Raw genomic sequence first — 21,135 nt, forward strand, 5'->3', positions numbered from 1 at the left:
GGTGGGGGCCTCCTGCAGATACCAGCTTATCAGGAGATCCATTCTACACAACATAGGAAATGGACCTTTAGTGTGGCAGCACCTACCCTGTGAAATTCTCTCCCCTTAAATATTAGACATCTCTGTTATCTTTTTGACACCTATTGAAGACCTTCCTCTTTCAACAAGCCTTTTAAGTTGAGTCCTTATCCCAGTCTGCTTCTGTGTTGGAACTGCTTTTTAATATGTTTTTTACACCTTTCTTAAAAAACTATGTTTTTAACCTTTTTTTCTTTTTTAAAGATGTCTTCAATGCTTTTAAAAAAATGTTTTTAAAGACGTTTTGTTTTAATTTATTTTTAAATCAGCTGGTGCAGCACAGTGGGGAGGAGAGCCTGGCTGGGAGTCCAGAGTTTGTGAGTTCAAATCCCCGCTCGTGTCTCCTGGGTGTCAAGGGCCAGCTAAAGATCACCCCACAGTGAGTGGCTCAGGGGTTACGCACCCTGCCACCTGTGCAGCTGTGGGCAAGCTGCACAGTCCCAAGGAGCCCAGTTGCCCCCCAGCTGGCAGTTGCGGACAAGGACGGGGCTGGCTTGTGCAGCTGTGTCAAGCTGAGCAGGCCCTAGCCAGCTGGGAAGGACTAGCCTCAGAGGGAGGCAATGGTAAGCCCCCTCTGAATACCTCTTACCATGAAAACCCTATTCATAGGGTCACCATAAGTCAGGATCGACTTGAAGGCAGTTCATTTCCATTTTCAAAGTCTGTTTTTATGATGTTTTAAAGTGTTTTTAGTGCTTTTGTTTGCTGCCTTGGGCTCCTGCCGGGAGGCAGAGCAGGATATAAATCAAATAAATAATCTAATCAGAATTAAATTATTATATTTTATTTGTCAAGAATAGCTAACTTTGAGCTAAAGTTGGTCAAGCTAAAATGGTTCAGCCAGAGGGAATTCTGGGAGCTTTGTTGATCCCTGGGATACTCTGCTGGAGAAGTCCAAGGCTTTAGTGCCAGACAGGCAATTTGCTAATGTCAAGAAGATACAACTGAACCTTATCTGTTATCTCTTATCTCCTTCCTGAGATCAAAGTCAGGGAGAGTGGGTATTGCAGATCAGGACCGCTGGGTGGGACCGTCTAGCCCCCCCTTATCTTCAAAGGAGGTGATCACGGAAGGGGCGCCTAGGATGGCTTGTTGGCCCCCTCGCTGTTGCTAGCTAAACCCCATAAAAATGAAGGGGGATCCTTCAGTTACTTGTTCCCGTTCCCTTATTCCAACTACTTTGACCTGCCTGACAATACGCTATTGGGAGCCAGGCGTTTACTGAAGTGAGTACAGATAGGTTTGGCTAGGTTTGTTGTATTGATTGTCTGTTTGAATCTCTCACACTATCATGCTAATGTATCTCTTGTTTAGCCCAGTTGAGGGCAATCAGCTTTAAAGGAAATATATGCTGCTCTCTTTTTGTATATACCTTTCTTTTCTTTTAAATAAACTATGCTTTTATTAATGGTGTGTATTGCTTGGGAGCTATGACTCTAAATTCAGTCCTTGATCACTGGACGCTACTGACTACCATCGATTAGTGTGGGTTAATGCCCTAGAGCAGAGGGTGTAACAGTAGATCTGCTCTAGGATCTAGTGCTCTGAATTCCCCTTATTCAGAGTGGAAGCTAATAAAGGAGTGGTGGCAGTGTACCCCTTCCAGGATTGGTATTTGGGTATAACTAATCCTGGGAAGGTAAGAGTTTGCCCGGTAAGCAGTGACCTGAAGGAATTGGGGCTGTTCATAGAAGCAAAGAACCCCCTTGGGGTGCTGAGGTCAAGGAACCTGTGGGGGGCAATCTTTGACATTATTCATTTAAGTCATTCAAAACTTCAGTCTTCCTGGTTTTGACTGTTCAAATGTTTGCCCAGTACAGGAGACTCTACTCCAGTGGAAAATAATTCTCAAAATATTGTTTCAGTCCATCACCAAATTTGATGCAGTCTGTTTAGGATATTCCCAGATTTGACTCTTGGCTCTCTGCCAAATAGAATATAATAACATTTACTTTTGACTTTGAGAAAGGTTGGAAGAGAAGACTACACAATTTTAGTGAATAATAGTTAGATAGCATATCCTTATTACTGTTTTTGCTCTTAAAAGTTGGTTCTGGTAAAAACCATCAACCCAGAACCTGAAATAACATGAATTATCTGATTCCTTTTCTTTCTTTCTTTTTTTGTTTCATTAGAAAGTTGCAACTCTTCCTTATAGAGCTATGATTACCCAAAATGTAAATGTGAAAATTCAAATGTCATATTACTTCTAGTTAAATTATTTAGAAGTAATTGTTAGGGGAAAGAATAAAAGAAGAGAGAGAGATGGGGGGTTAACTGGCTGGAGGGGAAAGAAGTTATGTACACACAAGTGACATCTGGAGTCCTAAACAGCAATATTGCCCACAGTACTTACCTGGTATTTCACAGGGTAGGATAGCCAAGCCATTTACACAGTCACAGTCCAGGAAGCCTCTTTGCATGCATGGCTGTGCTCACCTACAGTACTTGCATGTCATTGGACTTTTCCTTTTGCATCACAAACTGGAAACAGCAGTTGCATAGAGGGCAAGAGCATGAGTCACACATATATGCATACTTACATGCATGTACATATACACAGACAGAAACAGCAAGTTCAAGTCTGTGTTTACCAATGAATCTATCTCTTCAATGCCAATTTTTTATATTTTCAAGCTAGTTTACATCAAACAACAAAAATACTGCAGTACATAAAATCATAAACAATTAGCCTCCAATATCTCAATAGTTAAAACTTAAATCCATAATAAGGCAATGCATAAATCCCAAAATATAATCAGAATCCATTAAAACAACTCATAGTATGGAGATACTGGCCTGTCTTACTAGTTTGCCGAGGGAATGTCTACAAAGGTTTTTAAGCTCAGGGATATACAAATGCTGTTAAATATATAAGATATATTTATTATTGGCATTTGTCTGTGCAGTTAATAAAGCTGTGAACAGAAGTTGAGATGTATAAACAACAGAAAATTATTTTATTATAAGTATTTAGAATTTTCATTATAGCAATCTAAAGGCCAAACTACAATTGACATTTCAGGGTCAGGGCAGGCATGGGGAAGAGATTTAACCCTTTCCTCCCTTGCTGCACTCCTGATTATGGGAGTTGCAGTTCAGCAAGATCTAGATGACCAAAGGTTCCCCATACCTGGTCTAGACCTTTAATATACTGAGATATAGATATATACACACAAACACATATCAGTTTTGTTGTTTTTGACTGTGGTTTTCATGATGAATTAAACACATCAGTGCTTTATTCTTAATGATGGAGAAAAACTCAAGGACATCACTTGAAGGTAGGCCTACACTGGATGTATGCAAGTGTATTGCTGTCATTCCCCCAGAATGAAACCTGACACAAGGCTTATCCACATGGAAGCCTAACTTCGTACTAAAGACAAAGCTTTTACCATCATAATATATTTTCAAGGTCCACAATTCTTGCTCAATGGTACCTTCCAATCCATTGTTTTCCATTCACACAAATAGGCATTCCTCTGGAAAGGATTAATGTTGCTGTTTCCTTGTGGCCCTGCTCCCAATTTTACATGTTTATTCCCTCCACAGTATCGATAGAAGGCAACCATTCTCTCAGTTTTAATCCTCATGACTGTTTGGGCTTCAGGGCTGAAGCGGGGAGAGCGCCTCGGTGTGCAGTTGACAAGAAACAATGAAATGACTAGATCTCCCTCCCCTTCTCCACAAACCAAGCCTGAGTGAAAGGCGGACAGGGGGAGGAGTGAGTGAAAGGCAAAGTAGACAGTGGCTGAGGCAGCTTTTGCGAGCAGCAGGTGTGATGAAAACATCCCAGGGAAAAGGCTGGGGAGAAAGCCGGATTCTTCACCTGGGAAAGTGTAGACGTGCACCTCCGGCAGGATGCAATACAATGGCAATTCTGATTAGATGCTGTGGAAATGGAGCCCATTGCTGGTTACAAGGAGTGAAGGAAGGAAGTTTACTGGGGGAGAAAGGGGGGAAAGAAAGGAGGGCTGCAGCAAACTCCTATGGGGTAGACAGAGCAGTCAGTCTGAAGTCGCTGGTTAAGCTGCTGGAAACAAAATGGAAATCACGGGAGAGTTAGTGGGCAGAGAAAGGGGAACAGCTGAAAGTGACAATTCACCCACCCACTAAAAAACATCGCAGCAAAGCACCTACAAGGAGGAACATGGTGCAGCTGAGACAGTTTTTCCTCTCCTTTTCGTATTATCAGCAGATTGTGTTTATTATTTATTTATTTATTTTATTTTATTTATAGACCGCCCATAGCGAATAGCTCTCTGGGCGGTGAACAGCAGAGTTAAAATACAAATTTACAATAAAACATACAAGGTCACAACAAGGTAGAGTAAAAAACATTGAATATAAAACATGAACGTTAAAATGCCTGGGAGTATAACCAGGTCTTAACCTGGCGCCTAAAAGAAAGTACCGTAGGCGCCAGGCGTATCTCCTCAGGTAAGCTGTTCCATAGTTCGGGGGCCACCACAGAAAAGGCCCTGGATCTAATAACAATCCTCCGGGCATCCTGATGGGTTGGTACCCGGAGGAGGGCCTTAGATACTGAACGAAGTGAACGGGTAGGTTCATAGCGGGAGAGGCGTTCCATCAGATATTGCGGTCCCACACCGTGTAAGGCTTTATAGGTCAAAACCAGCACCTTGAATCTGGCTCGGAAACAAATAGGTAGCCAGTGCAAGCGGGCCAGGACAGGTGTTATATGCGCGGACCAATGGGTCCCCGTCAACAACCTGGCTGCCGCGTTTTGCACTAGCTGAAGTTTCCAAACGGTCTTCAAGGGCAGCCCTACGTAGAGCGCATTACAGTAGTCCAATCTAGAAGTTACCAGAGCGTGAACAACAGAGGTGAGATCGTCACTGTCCAGATAGGGGCATAGTTGGGCTACTAAGCGAAGATGGTAAAACTCATTCCGCGCCACCGAGGCCACTTGAGCCTCAAGCGACAAGGAAGGGTCAAAAAGGACCCCCAAACTACGAACCAACAGTGTCTCAGTCTTGTCTGGATTGAGTTTCAGTTTATTAGCTCTCATCCAGTCCATTATCGCGGTCAGGCAACGGTTCAGCACATCAACAGCCTCATCTGAAGAAGGTGAAAAGGAGAAGTAGAGTTGCGTGTCATCAGCGTACTGATGGCAACGCACACCAAAACTCCTGATGACCGCACCCAGAGGCTGCATGTAGATGTTAAAAAGCATGGGGGACAAGACCGACCCCTGAGGGACTCCACAATGGAGAGTCCAATGTGTTAATACAGATTTAAAGGGGGAAACTGTGTGATAGCTTCTGCTTGCCTGCAACATCATATAAACCATGTGAATTAAAAGGGGATGCAAGTAGCACCAAACACACAGTAAATCGCCATGTGGATGAGCCCACAGACACAACTAGCAAGAATTGTTTATTCTAATTTAGTACAGACCCATTCAACATCAATTAATTTACTGTATGTTTTGAGTTCTCTGACCTTGTTTTATCTTGCAACCTGCATTTCAGTAGACTCTGCAGTAGGATTCACTGATGCATTTTTATGAGGTGAAAAAAATAACTCTCAATCTCCATCTTTCTCAGTTCAGTTTCTTTTTTACAGCATAAATTTGTTGACTAATAGTATAGACGGTATAAGCAAATAGTAATGTGAACAGAGCAAATCCCCAAAAGCTGATTGTGTGAATCAGATCCTAGAATCTCCTGGTTAAATGGAGATACCACCACTAATGGTCTGAACTGATGTAAGGCAACTTCCTATGTTCAATGTATCACAATTAAATTAACCCCATCCAGGATCTCAGCATTCCTCACCGACAACTTCTCCATCTTGTTAGGATTCAGTTTGAATCCATTCATCTTCATCCAGTCCACCACAGCCTCCAAACCCTGGTTTAGGAGACAACATTTGAATTTATATCCAGATTTACCAATACCCTATCTCTTGGTCCAGTTGTGTGTTATGTATCAGTTAAGAAGTGTTTATACTGATGTGTCTGCCTCTAATTGCAGTATAACTTTGCTGCTACAATAAAAGCATGTTGTTGTTGTTGTTGTAGTAGTATATAGCACCATCAATGAACATGGCGCGGTACAGAAAATACAAGGGTACAAGTCCCTACCATAAAGGTGTACAGTCTAATAACAATAAATAGGGGACAAAGCAAGTACTTCAGGTACATATTAACTGGATATACAGGATTATTATAATAAAGCCAATCACATCACTGGAGCACTTTGACTGGGCCTGCATATATTGTGTAAACATCAAGGCACAGAGTTCTGCTGATTTACTGCAAAGTACTTGTAGTGCTTTATGTAAATGAGGTTATATTTCTCATTTTTCCAACATAAGATGATGAATTTTAGAATAATATAAATCTGTCCTCAGTTTATCACCATGTCGCTTTGTCACCTATGTTGATTACCCTTAACGGATAACAAACTCATATCTTTAAATGTTTTTTCCCCCTTAGTCACATGACACAGTATGCCCCTTTTGATGACCCACGAATAGACAGCTGCCAAATTACACCTCCAGCCCCTCGGAAAGTGGAAATGAGGAGAGATCCAGTGTTGGGATTTGGTTTTGTGGCTGGCAGTGAAAAACCTGTGGTGGTGCGCTCTGTAACACCAGGTATGTCTGAGTTGTTATAACTTTATGATCTGACAGGAGAGTGAATGTGATTATTATTATTATTAACTGATTTGCATTCTCTTTATACAGGTTTTTATCATTTAAACACTTCTACTTTCTACTATAAGCCCTGATACTGTAAACCATAATAAATATTCACTAATAGGTAAAAAAAAAAACCTTGCGGTTTAAGAAAGTACCTATAGCCAAAAGATATTTCTATCAGACTTTAAAAAGCAGGGAAATTGGACAGCTCTAGTGAATGCACCAGGGGAGCAGGAGACCTGACCTCCTGTCTGAGATATTGTATTGCCCTACAAATTTGTCAAAATTCAAATACAATTTGGGTTGGTCTTTCACAGTCCAATCCACTTCCTATGTAGCTTGGAAAAATTTGGTAACATGTGCCTCTGGTGGTCGACAGACCACAGTTTGGGAACCTCTGTATTAAAGCATATATTGGTGACTACATCGGCTTTTTCCCTGCTGGTAATGAATTAGCAGATGGCAGAAACAGCCCAACAACAAAAAATTTTTTTTTAGTTGCCAAGGATGTTTGAATGACTTTAGGGTATTTTGGGGGTGCTAAATCCAAAAATGACATTAGTTTTGCCAAATTGGCTCTAGTTTTTGAGATAATGGATACCCCTCAAATGACAATTGTACTCCAATACGACCTGTAGCTGCTGACATATGCAGCAGGGTTTGGTCTGTCTTTTTACTCTTCAACATTGTTTTGCAAGTTTATCCATCGCATATAATATCATATTGTTTATTTTTATTTATTTTATTTATTTATTTTATTTATTTTTTGAAGAGGAATATGAGTTCGTCACGAAGAGGCTGCTTAAACAATCCTAATGCATTCTGCTACATTTGTGGCAAATACACTCTGCAAAAACAAAGAAAAAACATCACTGACTTTGTAAGAAAGAACAGAAGCAACAGAAAAGGAGGGAGAGTAGCGTTATACGTCAAAGACAAATACACCTCTATGGAAATCCAAGAGAGCGAACAAAGTGGTCCGGTAGAGACCATTTGGGTAAAAATAAATGGAGAAACAAATAAAACCGGCATGGTAGTAGGTGTCTACTACAGACCCCCTGGCCAAGAAGAGGAGGTAGATGAGGCCTTTCTCAAACAAATCTCTGAAATCTCAAGGAGGCAAGAAGTAGTAGTGATGGGGGACTTCAACTACCCGGATATCCGCTGGGAGACAAACTCTGCGAAGCACAAAGCCTCCAACAAATTCCTGATGGGCCTTGCTGATAATTTCCTCTTTCAAAAAGTAGAAGAAGGAACAAGGGGATCGGCAATCCTGGACCTGATCTTAACTAACAGGGACGAATTGGTCACGGGAATTAAAGTGGTCGGTACCTTGGGGGAAAGTGACCACGTAATGCTGGAATTCGTGATTCTGGGGAAAGCCAAAGAAGAATATAGTCAAATATGGACCTTGGATTTCAGGAAAGCCGATTTTAGCAAGCTCAGGGAAATGATGGGTAGGATCCCGTGGCTAGATAGACTAAAGAAAAAAGGAGCCCAAGAAGCGTGGGAGTTCATGAAGAACGTATTACAAAAAGCGCAATCTTAAACAATTCCAAAGAAGAAGAAAAACGGAAGACATCAGAAAAAGCCAATGTGGCTACACGGAAGACTGGTGGAGGAGGTAAAAATAAAAAAGAGCATGTATAAAGAATGGAAGGAAGGACGCATCACCAAGGAAGAGTACCGAATAGCGGCTCAGGCTTGCAGGAATAGCGTAAGGAAAGCTAAAACGCAGAATGAGCTGAGGCTGGCGAGGGAAGCGAGGAACAACAAAAAGGGGTTTTTCAGATATGTTCAAAGCAAGAGAAAGACCAAGAAAACGGTGGGACTGCTGCTCAATGAGGATGGCAAAATGTTGACAGATAACAAGGAAAAGGCAGAACTGCTCAACGCCTATTTTTCCTCCGTTTTCTCCCAAAAAGGGAACAGTGTGCAACCTTGCATCGGTAGCAATCTCAGTAACGGGTCGGGACTGCAGTTCAAGATTGTTAAGGAGATAGTCAGGAAATACCTAGTTAACCTAAATGAGTTCAAATCTCCAGGGCCCGATGAACTGCATCCCAGAGTATTGAAGGAACTTCCTGATGTACTCTCGGAACCTCTTGCCATCATCTTTGAGAAATCCTGGAGAACGGGAGAGGTGCCGGAGGATTGGAGACGGGCAAACATCATCCCGCTCTTTAAAAAGGGTAAAAAAGAAGATCCAGAGAAATACAGGCCGGTCAGTCTGACTTCAATACTGGGAAAGATATTAGAACAGATAATAAAAGAGTCCATTGGCAACTATCTAGATGACAATGCTGTGATTAGTAGGAGCCAGCATGGGTTTGTCAAGAAAAAATCCTGTCAAACTAATCTCATATCTTTTTTTGATCAGCTCACTAGCTTAGTAGATGGTGGAAATGCTGTAGATGTCATCTATCTAGATTTCAGCAAAGCATTTGACAAAGTCCCCAACGACCTTTTGATTAGCAAACTGGTCAAATGCGGACTAGATGGAAATACTGTCAGGTGGATTCACAACTGGTTGGAAAACCATACTCAAAGAGTGGTCGTCGGTGGCTCTGCTTCGGACTGGAAGGAGGTTTCGAGTGGAGTGCCACAGGGTTCTGTCCTGGGGCCGATACTCTTCAACATTTTTATCAATGACTTCAATGACGGGGTGGAGGGAAGCCTTATGAAGTTTGCGGATGATACGAAACTGGGAGGGATAGCTAACACAATGGAAGACAGGAATAAAATCCAGAGGGACCTGGATAGACTAGAAAATTGGGCTGAAATTAATAAAATGACATTCAATAAAGACAAATGCAGGATTCTGCATTTAGGCCACAAAAACAAAATGCACGGGTACAGGATGGGAAATACCCGGCTTAGCAGTAGTGCGTGTGAGAAGGACCTTGGAATTGTAGTGGATCGCAAGTTGAACATGACCCAGCAGTGTGATGCTGCGGCAAAAAAGGCAAACGTGGTTTTGGGCTGCATAAACAGAGCTATAGTTTCCAGGTCGAGGGAAGTAATAGTCCCACTATATTCTGCATTAGTCAGGCCTCATCTGAAATAGTGCGTTCAGTTCTGGGTGCCTCATTTTAAGAAAGATATAGACAAGTTAGAGCGGGTTCAGAAGAGGGCGACGAGGATAATAGCTGGTATGGAGAACAAGTCTTATGAGGAAAGGTTGAAGGAACTTGGCATGTTCAGTCTGGTGAAGAGAAGGCTGAGGGGTGACATGATTGCACTCTTTAAGTACCTGAAGGGCTGTCACATAGAGGAGGGTACAGATTTGTTCTCTGCTGCCCCAGAGGGTAGGACTAGGTCTAATGGTTTTAAGTGGCAGGAGTGTAGATTCAGGTTGGACATTAGAAGGAACTTCTTGACAGTAAGGGCAGTTCAGCAATGGAACCGACTGCCTAGGGAGGTGGTGGGATCCCCTTCGCTGGATGTCTTCAAGCAGAGGCTGGACAGCTATCTGCGGGAGATGCTCTAGCTGTGGATTTCCTGCTGTGAGCAGGGGGTTGGACTCGATGGCCTACAAGGCCCCTTCCAACTCTTTGATTCTATGATTCTAAAACAAGCATATCTTGCTTATTTTGGAGTGAAGCTTGGAGATTAAGATAAGATCAAGATAAGTCTTGGGCTCCCCATAAGGTTTGCAAAACCTGTGTTGAGTGCCTATGACAGTGGAAAAATGGAGAAAGGAAACGTTTAAACTTTGGTGTGCCTATGGTGTGGCGAGAGCCGCAAAACCATCACGATGATTTTTTTGTTGTGAGTGTGAAAGGCTTCAATCGCTACAAGAAACATAAGTGGGAGCATCCTGATTTGGACTCAGCAAGGCAACCTGTGCCACACAGCGAAGACGTTCCCATACCAGTGTTTACCTCACTGCCTGACCTTCCATTGTCAGATGTTGAAGAAATGCTGGTTGCGACCCAGGGGTGAAATAAGACACAGACACAATATGATGGGTTAAATAACGGGCCACTTTATTAAACCAAATTCATATTATGATAATGAACCTGCAAAGGGGAACATAAGTGCGGGATTCAACTGATGAGTCAGGCAAAGCCTGCTTGCAGCTATAGGGCGACCCAAACCCCTGCCGGGCAAAGGGTTGCCAATCTGTCAACCCCTTGCCCCGACCACACTCCAATTGTGCGTAGGGAGGCCAACCTGCGTCACCGCCCCCCGGTGCCCTGAAACTCCGAGTGGATGAGACTTGTTGGCCCCAAAGGCGACCCGTATCCTGCCCTCGGGCCGTATAACCCGGAGCTGCAGGCCTCCAGAACCGCCTATCACCTCCAAAGGTGCCTAAAGGTGTCACCTAGCTGCCTTTCACCTTTAACCTTTCCCGCACTTCCTCGCCACAGAAAGGGGACAAACCTCGGTTTAGTCGCCCTTTACCCCACATCCAAACAAGATGTCCTTCACACCCCTCTGCAGGTCTCCTAGAAGGATGTCATTACCTATATCGGACATATGAACTCCATCAGACCAATATAGCTCAACCCTACTGCGTCTTATCTCCGGGTGGTGAATAACAAAACCACCAGAGTCCAACAGAGCAAGACGGAGCTGCCTATTCACTTTTTTGCGGGTCCTATCTATCCCTCTAGGGTCACCCATACAATTCCAGTGTCTACGGGGGAGAATATCGGACTAAATCAAGTGCACCCCCGGCCACCTCTGCCTAATGGCCCGGCAGTCAGCAGACGCCTGCTCAATAAGGGCTGTGCCCTTCAGCATGCCCAGGTCATTTCCCCCCAGGTGAATGACCAAAAAACGTGGTGCATCCCGGACCACTACCAGCTGGAAAAGCATAGGAAGGAGCCCGTCCCAACGCATCCCACGGCGGCCCAACCATTGTACAGTAGCCCACTGGCTAAGCCCAAGCTGCGTGCCAAAACGCGACTTCGCCGCCCTGCGGCCCGCCCAAAAGACCATACTATGGCCGCAGAGGAGGATGCACACTCTTTTGTCTCCTTTCCAGTGGCCTGTAAAATAAACAATGGAAACTCATAACAGTGACAAATAACAAGTCACAAACTGGTTTTTGGAACCCCTCCGAAAGGTCGAATATAAGACCTATAGGCCGTAGAACACCATCTGCCCAGGGACTGTAACCTGTCTTGGGAAAAACCCAAACAGGCGGCCGTAGACGCCGCGCCAATGCAAAAAGAGTGTGTCCCAAAAATAGTGGGGTCCAGTCCCATGTTACCAAGGGCTGTCCTAGTAACCGCCCAAAACTGAAATCTAGAAAGGGGTTGGCCATCCTTATGTGTAAACAAGTAGCCCGGCTGGTGCCCCCGGGCCGTCAGGAAACTTTTTAATGCGGCTACAGGGCAAATCTCGCGGAGCTGTGAGGGGGAAAGCAGAACCATACGTCCCCTCTTGCGTTGGTCAGTCTTTGACCATCGCAACTGTAGGGCCGCTTGTCCCCCCTTCCAACTAAAATCAGACAGCAAAAAGGCACGGGCAGAGATGTCAGTCTTAGACCCCGCCAGCACCTCACTAATCCTAAAAGCTCCAAAGAATAGTGTTAGTGCGGCCGCATGGAACAGCAATACCTCAAAAGATGAGGAACATAAATGCTCCAGTTGCATCAGGAGCCCTAATAAAAGCTCTGGGTGCATAGGGGAGCGAGAATCTGGATCGGCGGGGTGTTCCCGCGCCCAGCCCTCCAACATCTTACGAAGTCGGAAGTCATTGGAAAAATCCTGTAAACTGCGTGACTTGGCCAAAAAGGATAGGCCAGAGAGCTTACCTCTAATAGTCTTGACGGCAAGGCCCTTCCTCTTGCCTTCCACACAAAACTCTATGAGGTGCTCGACTGGAATGGGCCACTGTTGTATGTATCCCCTTTCCGCCCTGAAAGTCAATAGCTCCCTACCTGCTCTTTGGTAGCTGGCCATAGTACGGGCGCAATGGACAGGCTTATCGCTCTCTCCGCTTCAAGCTGCCAATCTCCCATAGGTCTGCTGGGACCACGTCCGGCTGAGCCTTGGCCCACGGCACCAGGTGGCGAAATCTCTCCATCTGGTTCCGTGACAGAGCATCAGCGATACTGTTATCAATACCCGGGACGTGGCATGCCAGAAACAGAATGTTAAACTGGAGACATTGCAGAACAAAGGCCCGCACCAGATGCATGACTCGGGGGTTCTTTGATGACAAGGAGTTAATAACATGCACTGTGGACAGGTTGTCGCACCAAAAGTGGACTGTGGAATCGCGCAACTTTTCTGGCCAAAGATGCACAGCTGCCACTATTGGAAAAAATTCCAGGAGAGTCAAATCTCTAATCCAGCCTTCCTGGACCCAGGTCTGCGGCCAGCTGCCATGGCTCCAAGAGTCATTAAAAATGACACCGAAACCAAATGCCCCTGAGGCGTTGGTGTGCACCTGTAATTCAGCCTCCAGGAGGCGATCCCACCTCCAAAAAGAAATTTCATTAAACTCCTGTAGGAACTTAGCCCAGACCGACAGATCGTCTTTGAGAGCACCAGAAAGCTTGATATGATGATGAGGACGGGACAAACCTGACATAGCGTCATAGACTCGTCTCAAGAAAGCATGCCCCGGCGCAACCACCCTGCAGGCAAAGTTCAATGAACCCACCAGCTCCTGAAGGTTGTGCAGGGTTACCCCCCTGGAAACCCGAATATGAGCTATCTTCTCTCGCAGCAACTGTAGTTTGGCAAGAGGGAGCCTACAGGACTGGGCCAACGTATCTATTTCGATCCCTAGGAATGTAATAATAGGGGACGGGCCTTCAGTTTTTCCCCCCGCCAGTGGGACTCCAAGTTCCCTGGACAGCTCCATAAAGTGATCCATGAGATCCTTGCACTCATTCGTGTGTGCCCGCCCCGTAAAAAAAAAATCGTCCAAATAGTGGACAACAGAACATGAGCCATAGCGCCTCCTCACTGCCCACTCTAGGAAGGAGCTAAAAAGCTCAAAAACTGCACATGAAATAGAGCAGCCCATGGGCAGTGCCCGATCCACATAATATTGATCTGCAAAGGCGAAACCCAATAGATCAAAATCTCCAGGATGGACGGGGAGGAGGCGGAATGCAGATTTTATGTCACACTTCCCCATGAGGGCACCTACACCGCAACTCCTAACCATGCTCACTGCACAGTCAAAAGAGGTGTAGCGTACCGAACATAAGTGAGGTGGAATAAAATCATTGACTGACTGCCCATGCGGATAGGAGAGGTGGTGAATGAGGCAGAACTCTCCCGATGTCTTCTTAGGCACAATGCCCAGTGGCAAAACCCTAAGAGACGGGACGGGAGGGGAAGCGAAGGGGCCCAAAACTCGGCCCGCTTCCCATTCTTTATTAATCTTGTATAGGACGACCTGTTCCATGCCCAAGACAGACCTCAGGTTCCTAGACCGGAAGGCAGTCTGGGGGCCTGAATAAGGGATCTGGAAACCATTTAAAAAACCCTCCAAAAGGCACCGGGCTTCATTAACTAAAGGATAACAACTTAATAAACGTTGTAATTCTATTAACTTAATTGGGCTGGGGCCCTTTTCCTTGAGGAGCGCCTGGGGGTCCTTGTTTCCGTTGTCCGTGGAAGTCCCTATTGCCACCTCGATAAGGCCGGTTCCTAGGGCAGGTAGCGGGCGCGTGTTGACCACCGCAGAGCGTACACTCATGCCTATACCGGCAAGGGTTCCTGCTACAAAAGCCACGGGAGCTAAACTCCCAGCAGAGCAGGCGGGGTTGAACCCCCTGCCCCGCTGGCCCGCAGGAGGGAGCTGGTGTCAATTGCCTAGCCAGGAGGTGGCCTCTGTCAGTCCTGTCCCCAGCCACCGGCCTGGAATGCGACATGAACTGTAACCACAGTTCAGCCTCCTTCCTGTCTCACGGCAAGGAGGCGTCATACGCCGCTCTCATACGAAAAGCCTCATTGTAAGAGAGCCACGCCGACCCCATGAACTCCGTATAGCCCCTGTAGATAATATCGAGGTATTTAATGAGGACCAAACCACGCTGTGGCTGCTGTTGCATGATCACCCCTACATACGTAAAGTAGGTGGGGAGCCAGTTAGCCCAAGTGCGCTCGATCCGGCGTCTCTTGGGCCTCTCCACATCCCTCTCATCCCCTTTTTCCCTGTCCCTCTTAAGTGGTTCCCTGTACAACAGGGAAAACAGGTCAATGTATTCCCCGTTCCAGATTTTTTCCCTAGTGGCTGGAAGCAAATGGAAACCTAAGGGAGCGGAAGTCTCTCCAAAAGGGATGGCACCCTCTTTAATATGTCCTAGGGGGTCACTAACGCGCTGGTGAACTGCCGAAACTCCTGAAGCAGTGGGTTGGGAGGAAATGGCTGCCTCACCCATGGTTCCTGTTTGGGAAGATGCCCAAACCTGGTCGCAGGCCTCAAGTGATGCGGGTAGTATTGGTATGGCACCCGCCTCGGCCGCTGGAAGCGTTGCCTGGTGATCCGTTTCAGTGCCACGTGGAGGAGAGAAAGGCCATACCTGCCCAGGCCCCCAATATGGGTACCCCCATGGGGGCCAGCCCCACGCAGGGCCTGGACCTGTCGAGCCAGCCACTGTGTACTCACCTGATTTCCCCTCCGACACAGAATCCAGAGATGACCGTTCAGTAGTAGTAGCACACCGATCCTGGATGAGAGTCTCTCCAACCGACCTGCTGGGACCCGCCTCAAGGGCATCAAGCCAAGCTAAAATTAATTCCAACATTGACTGGTTAGGAACAGATGAAGGCAGGCTTGTAGTCGCATTGGACTGAGTGACCCCGGATAAGGCTTGTACTACACTAGGCGCCCATCGCATCTGCCCTCTGGTGCGCTTCGCCTGGGGCATGCCTCTCACATCCGCAGCTGGTTGGGCAGGTTGGGATTGTTGGGAGGAAGACCTCTCTAGGGCCGTAAGACGAGACAGGACAGCAGCCCATGGCGGTTCGCTCTCCCCCGCGCCAGAGACCCCAAGAGGGGAACACCCCCGGCCCAATCTGGGTGCCCTCCCTTTTCCTTTAGGCCCACCCTGACCCTTTTTTGGTGCCATGACCAATATAAAGGCTGAGAAACTAGAAGGCCAAACAGAGGATCCAAACGCAAGCCTATATAGACCAGGGGTTTATCCAAACGACCCTTAAAAAATTCAAGTTTTTTTTAAAAATATTATTATTAATTATATAGGAGTTGGGAGATATATGCTCCTGCCACCTCCCTCTGTGGGCACCAGTCACCAGCCTACCGAAAGGCTAAATGCTCAAGGAATGGGGGGGGAATGTACCCGCCCCTTCTGTCCCAGAAACGGGCCGCACCACCAGCCCACCACAAGGCTGGAGACTTACTCTAAATCTTATAAGGGAAAGTGTGTACCCGCCTCCTCCCTCCCAGTGTTAAGCCCAAAAGCCTTGAAGGGGGGGGAGAAGAGTGCTTGTAAAACTAGCGCTATTGCGCTTGAAGCGGGGGGCCGCCGCGCCGCCGCAGAGAAGGCCCGCCGAAGAGAGGGCCCGCCGCACAGCGTCCGCCGTTGTTGCCGCTGCCGCGGAGCCGAGAGAGCCCTGCAGGGAAGGCCCGCCGTGCCACGGAGCCAACTGGCGGCGCAAGCGTGGCCGAATAAGGCCCTTCAGGCCAAAACTGCGTGGCCGGACAAGGCCGACGCTAGAACCTCGTGCGCCGTAAAATGGTGCCGCCTCCGCTGCCTCGCGCTCTCCAAAATGGCGTCGCGCACAACGCCGGGAGCGCAGGCACTCTGCTGCCACAATTAAGAAGAGGGAGAGGGGGCAGCCGGCACGAGCTTAAATAAGCTCGGTTGCCCCGCCCCCTCAGGCAGCGTGCCGCGATGACGCGTCAATCCGGCACGCTTGCCCTCCTCAACAAAATGGAGGCTGGGATTCACGCCGGGCCGCAAACAACGCCCCGCGACCCGGTAAGTCCTGGGTGCGGAGTGGGGATGTGGAGTGTAGCACAGGTGGTAGCCCTGGAAGTGGATATGAAGAAAGCTTTTCAACACCTGAGCAGTTCTCCCAAAAAGAACTCAATGATCTGATACGAGGTCTCAGTCTGTCAAAGCAAGCATCTGAACTTTTAGCATCCAGGCTAATGGAAAAGAACTGTCTACAGCCGGAAGCTAACATAACAGCTTATCGGACAAGAGAGGAGGGACTTCTTCCATACTTCAGCCAAGATGAAGAACTTGTATACTGCAATAACATTCCTGGACTTCTTCTCCAAATGGGACTACCGGAATATCGACCAGAAGATTGGCGGCTTTTTATAGACAGCTCCACCAGAAGCTTGAAATGTGTTTTATTGCACAATGGTAACCGCTGTGTATCTCTTCCAATTGCTCACTCAACAAAACTTAAAGAAGAATATGAAAATATCAAAATGGTCTTGCAGAAGCTCTGCTATCATGAGCACCAGTGGTCTATTTGTGTTGATCTAAAGATGGTGAACTTCTTGCTTGCAGATAAAGAGTGGTGAGCATCCAATTCGATATGTAGAAAAAGGGGGTCAAAGACCAGAATGCTGAAGTATTTTATAGAAAACTGGTTTTATTGCGAGATTTGTTTTTTTTCCAAAAAAGCCCAAACTGGTTTTATTGCAGAATATTTTTCAAAGAAGCCCAATGCGTTTCAGCCTGTAATCACAGGCCTTCATCAGGGGATAATGAACTTTTACAATGGTTAACCGAACAATTTTGGTCCTGTATTGCACTGACAACAATAAGAGGATTGTTATCAGTGCAATACAGGAGCAAAATTGTTCGGTTAACCATTGTAAAAGTTCATTATCCCCTGATGAAGGCCTGTGATTACAGGCTGAAATGCGTTGGGCTTCTTTGAAAAATATTCTGCAATAAAACCAGTTTGGGCTTTTTTGGAAAAAAAACAAATCTCGCAATAAAACCAGTTTTCTATAAAATACTTCAGCATTCTGAACTTCTTGCTTGGGCAGCAAAGTGGATACACGAAGTACCCTTGTTTCATCTGCTTGTGGGATAGTAGGGCAAAACGAGATCATTGGAAAAAAGTGACATGGCCTTCAAGGGAACACATGACTGTAGGTGCAGTGAACATCATTAACAAGCCATTGGTTGACAGAGAAAAAATCATTCTCCCACCACTCCATATCAAGCTTGGACTGATGAATCAATTTGTTAAGGCCTTGGACAAAGATGGTGATTGCTTCAAATACATTTGTAGATCATTCCTTGGACTGACTATGGAAAAACTAAAAGCAGGAATCTTTGATGGTCATAAAATTCGTAAACTCATCAATGATTTGAATTTCAATAAATTTATGAATGATGTTGAAGCTTCTGCCTGGTGCAGTTATGTCTCAGTTGTCAAGAACTTCTTGGGTAACCACAAAGCAGACAACTATGAAGAATTGGTGCAAAACATGCTCGCTAACTTTAAACATTTGGGTACTAATATGAGCATAAAGGTACAGTATCTCCATAGCCACTTAGACAGATTTCCGGATAATCTTGGTGATTTTAGTGAGGAACAAGGGGAGAGGTTTCATCAGGATATAAAGGTGATGGAGGAAAGGTATCAAGGCAGATGGGACAGACACATGATGGTAGTCTACTGCTGGAGCCTCCAACGTGATTGTCCTGATGCCCCACATAAAAGAAAATCGTACACACAGCGTTTTTCTATGCATTAATTGTGACTATCTGAATCAGCTTACTTTGTTTTAATGTTATTGTACTGAATACAACACCATTAGGTATTTCATGTCTTTACTTTTGTATGATTTGAGACAGTTTCCATGTCATTTGTGGGTAGGCTATGCCTGACCATTAAATTTTTTGAATTTGTTATGTTTTTCAATGGGGGCATCCATTATCTCAAAAATTAGAACCAATCTAGCAAAACCGATGCCATATTCGGAATCAGCGACACAAAGTTACCCTAAAATCGATCAAACATCATTGGCAATAAAATTAGTGTTGACCAGTGTTAGTTTAGGTCATTCTTCTGCTGTGGCTGCCAAATAATAGCGATGACACTACAGAGCAGCTTCTAATAGAGTTAGCAGACTGGCCTTGCCTTCTACTCAATATCCCAGAGTCTGGGTCACACATCCTTGACTGAATTACCTGCTGCAAGGTAATTACCTGCTGTGGAAGAAGAGCACTAGCTACTCATCTTCAAGCTTTGCTGTTGTGAGAATCATCACACATAGATCTTCAATTTTCTCAGCTTTTGCTTCTCTCCAGTTTCTTCTTGCATTGCTTTGCTAAAATATTACAGCTTCTCCCTGTGCTTTCCAGTGGGCCCTTCTAAAAACTGAAGGACGTCAGTTCTTGCACAAAAGCATAGCTTCTAGGAAGAAGCAGGGTAAGTGGGTATTTAGAGTTAGGCAAGGTCTTTATATCAGCAGTGGGCAGACTTTAAGTTTGCAGAATCTAGTTTGTTTTTCCCCTTTAAGACTCAAGGTTCACCTGCTTGAACTGCGTTCAAAACAGTGTCTTGAAAAGAGGAGTTGACATATACTCAGCATTAAGAAGGAGGGTGATCCTAAGTCCATTCCTGGTTTTGGCTTAAGCTTTCTTCATTTCAGTAGTCTAATTTTGGGGGGGGGAGTAGAGTTGTTGCTGTCATTTGGGAGTCAGAAATCTTTGATGATCTACTGCAAATCACCCAGAGATCTACCAGAAGATCCTGATCTACCATCTACCTTCCACCTACCCCTGCTTTACATAGCCTTATGAGCCACTAGGGAATTGCAGGAGTCTAAAACAGGGAGCTGAAATTGCTACTAAAACCACTATTGGTGCTGTTCTTTCATCTGCCAGCAAGATTTGATTATTCATCTATACATCTCAATGGGGCAGAAATACCATTGTCTTCCCCCAATGCAATTTGGTATTTCTAATCTCAAATACTTGAAAGAACACCATCTCCCATAACAGGAGACCCAGCCTTGAGATTAGAAGAGATTAGCCTTCTTGCTGTTCTCCTGGTGAGTGTAGTTTACTGTGTGATGATGTGAGATTGGGCTTTCTCTGTAGTGGCTCCCCAACTGTGGAGCAGCCTCCCTGTGGAGGTGTGAATGGCCCCTGCACACCTAGGCTCCACCGTCTAGTTAAAGATGTATCTTTTCACCCAGGCTTTGGGTAGAAATTGATCATTTTGATCAAGGTCTTATTGTCATTGTTAAGATGAACTGCTGCTGAATCTTTTGAAATGAAGTTTTAAAATAATTTTCTCTCTTGTTTGTTGGTGGTTTTATAATTTTATAATTCTGTTTATTGTTGGAATTGGGTTCTGCTTTATATAATGTTTTGTAAACAACCCTGGAATCTGTTTTTGATGAAAGGCGATTTAAAGGTCAAATAAATAAATATTATTGAATTGTTTTAAAACCAGCCTTGAGCAAGCATGATGTAGCTGTAAAATATACTTCACATCTCTGTCAAAGTAATATATAATGAATATCTACAATCTACTTAACAGAGGAGGTTTACCAATATATTTGCGATGATATGTAATCTGTGCTTGAATGTCATGTGTTTACAGGGGGTCCCTCTGAAGGAAAACTTATACCAGGAGATCAGATCATAATGATTAATGATGAGCCAGTCAACACTTCTCCAAGGGAGAGAGTCATCGACCTTGTCAGGTAGTTGTTTGTTTGTATTTTATTTAGAGCAATAACCTACCTTATAAAACTGTGGCTTGATAAACAGCATTTCACTATTGTATTTGGTGTTACAGTAGTAGTACTAGTAGTAATTTTACTTCTAGACCACCCTTCAACTGATGATTGCAAGGCAATATATGTAATACAATAAAATCCTATAGGAAATAAAAAGGCATACAGTCTTAAACACCATCAAATATATCATGCAGTGGACTCAAACAATCATCTCAATAAGCTCTTAAATATCCTATTAGCCATATTATGCATTCATTGTTCCTGTTTTACTTATTTTGGAATTAGCCTGCCCAAGTGGTGGTAGTGGGGGAAAGGTGAAAAGCTGTGTTTATTAAAAGACGGTTGATGTTTGAGAACAGTTAAACATATACATATGGAGAAAATGGCATCTGCACATTTTCTGCAGGTGCAATAAAGGAACCCAGAAACAACACCATCAGTGGCTTTTAAAATGTGTTTCTTTACTCCCACACACACCCTCTGTGACAAACAGGGATTTTATATATGTTAACAGGCTGACTACGGTAGACCCAAAAGCTGTCGACCTGAACAAATTACCAGTGAAAATCTTGACAGGTGACAAGTGTGAAATTAATAGCTAGTTTTATATATATACTTCTGTATTAGAATGGTCTTGGCAAAGACTGACGGATTGTAAGGAAGAGGACCATTGTAACTGGAAACTTACTGAGGCCAGCTTCAAGGAATATCAAGCTATAA

At 45.0% G+C, this 21,135-nt stretch overlaps 1 protein-coding gene across 8 annotated transcripts in view; it reads left to right on the forward strand.

The window, feature by feature from the left end:
• FRMPD4 (FERM and PDZ domain containing 4) overlaps positions 1–21,135 on the forward strand; it is a 404,750-nt gene that overhangs the window by 283,142 nt on the left and 100,473 nt on the right. For all 8 annotated transcript variants that reach the window (XM_061627118.1, XM_061627112.1, XM_061627111.1 and 5 more), the window contains 2 exons: positions 6,545–6,705; positions 20,277–20,379. In XM_061627118.1, the coding sequence (XP_061483102.1) occupies positions 6,545–6,705; positions 20,277–20,379 (264 nt within the window). The remainder of the gene's footprint in view (positions 1–6,544; positions 6,706–20,276; positions 20,380–21,135) is intronic.

The sequence above is a fragment of the Rhineura floridana genome, chromosome 5, assembly GCF_030035675.1.
Source record: "Rhineura floridana isolate rRhiFlo1 chromosome 5, rRhiFlo1.hap2, whole genome shotgun sequence".
Lineage (NCBI taxonomy): Eukaryota > Metazoa > Chordata > Lepidosauria > Squamata > Rhineuridae > Rhineura > Rhineura floridana.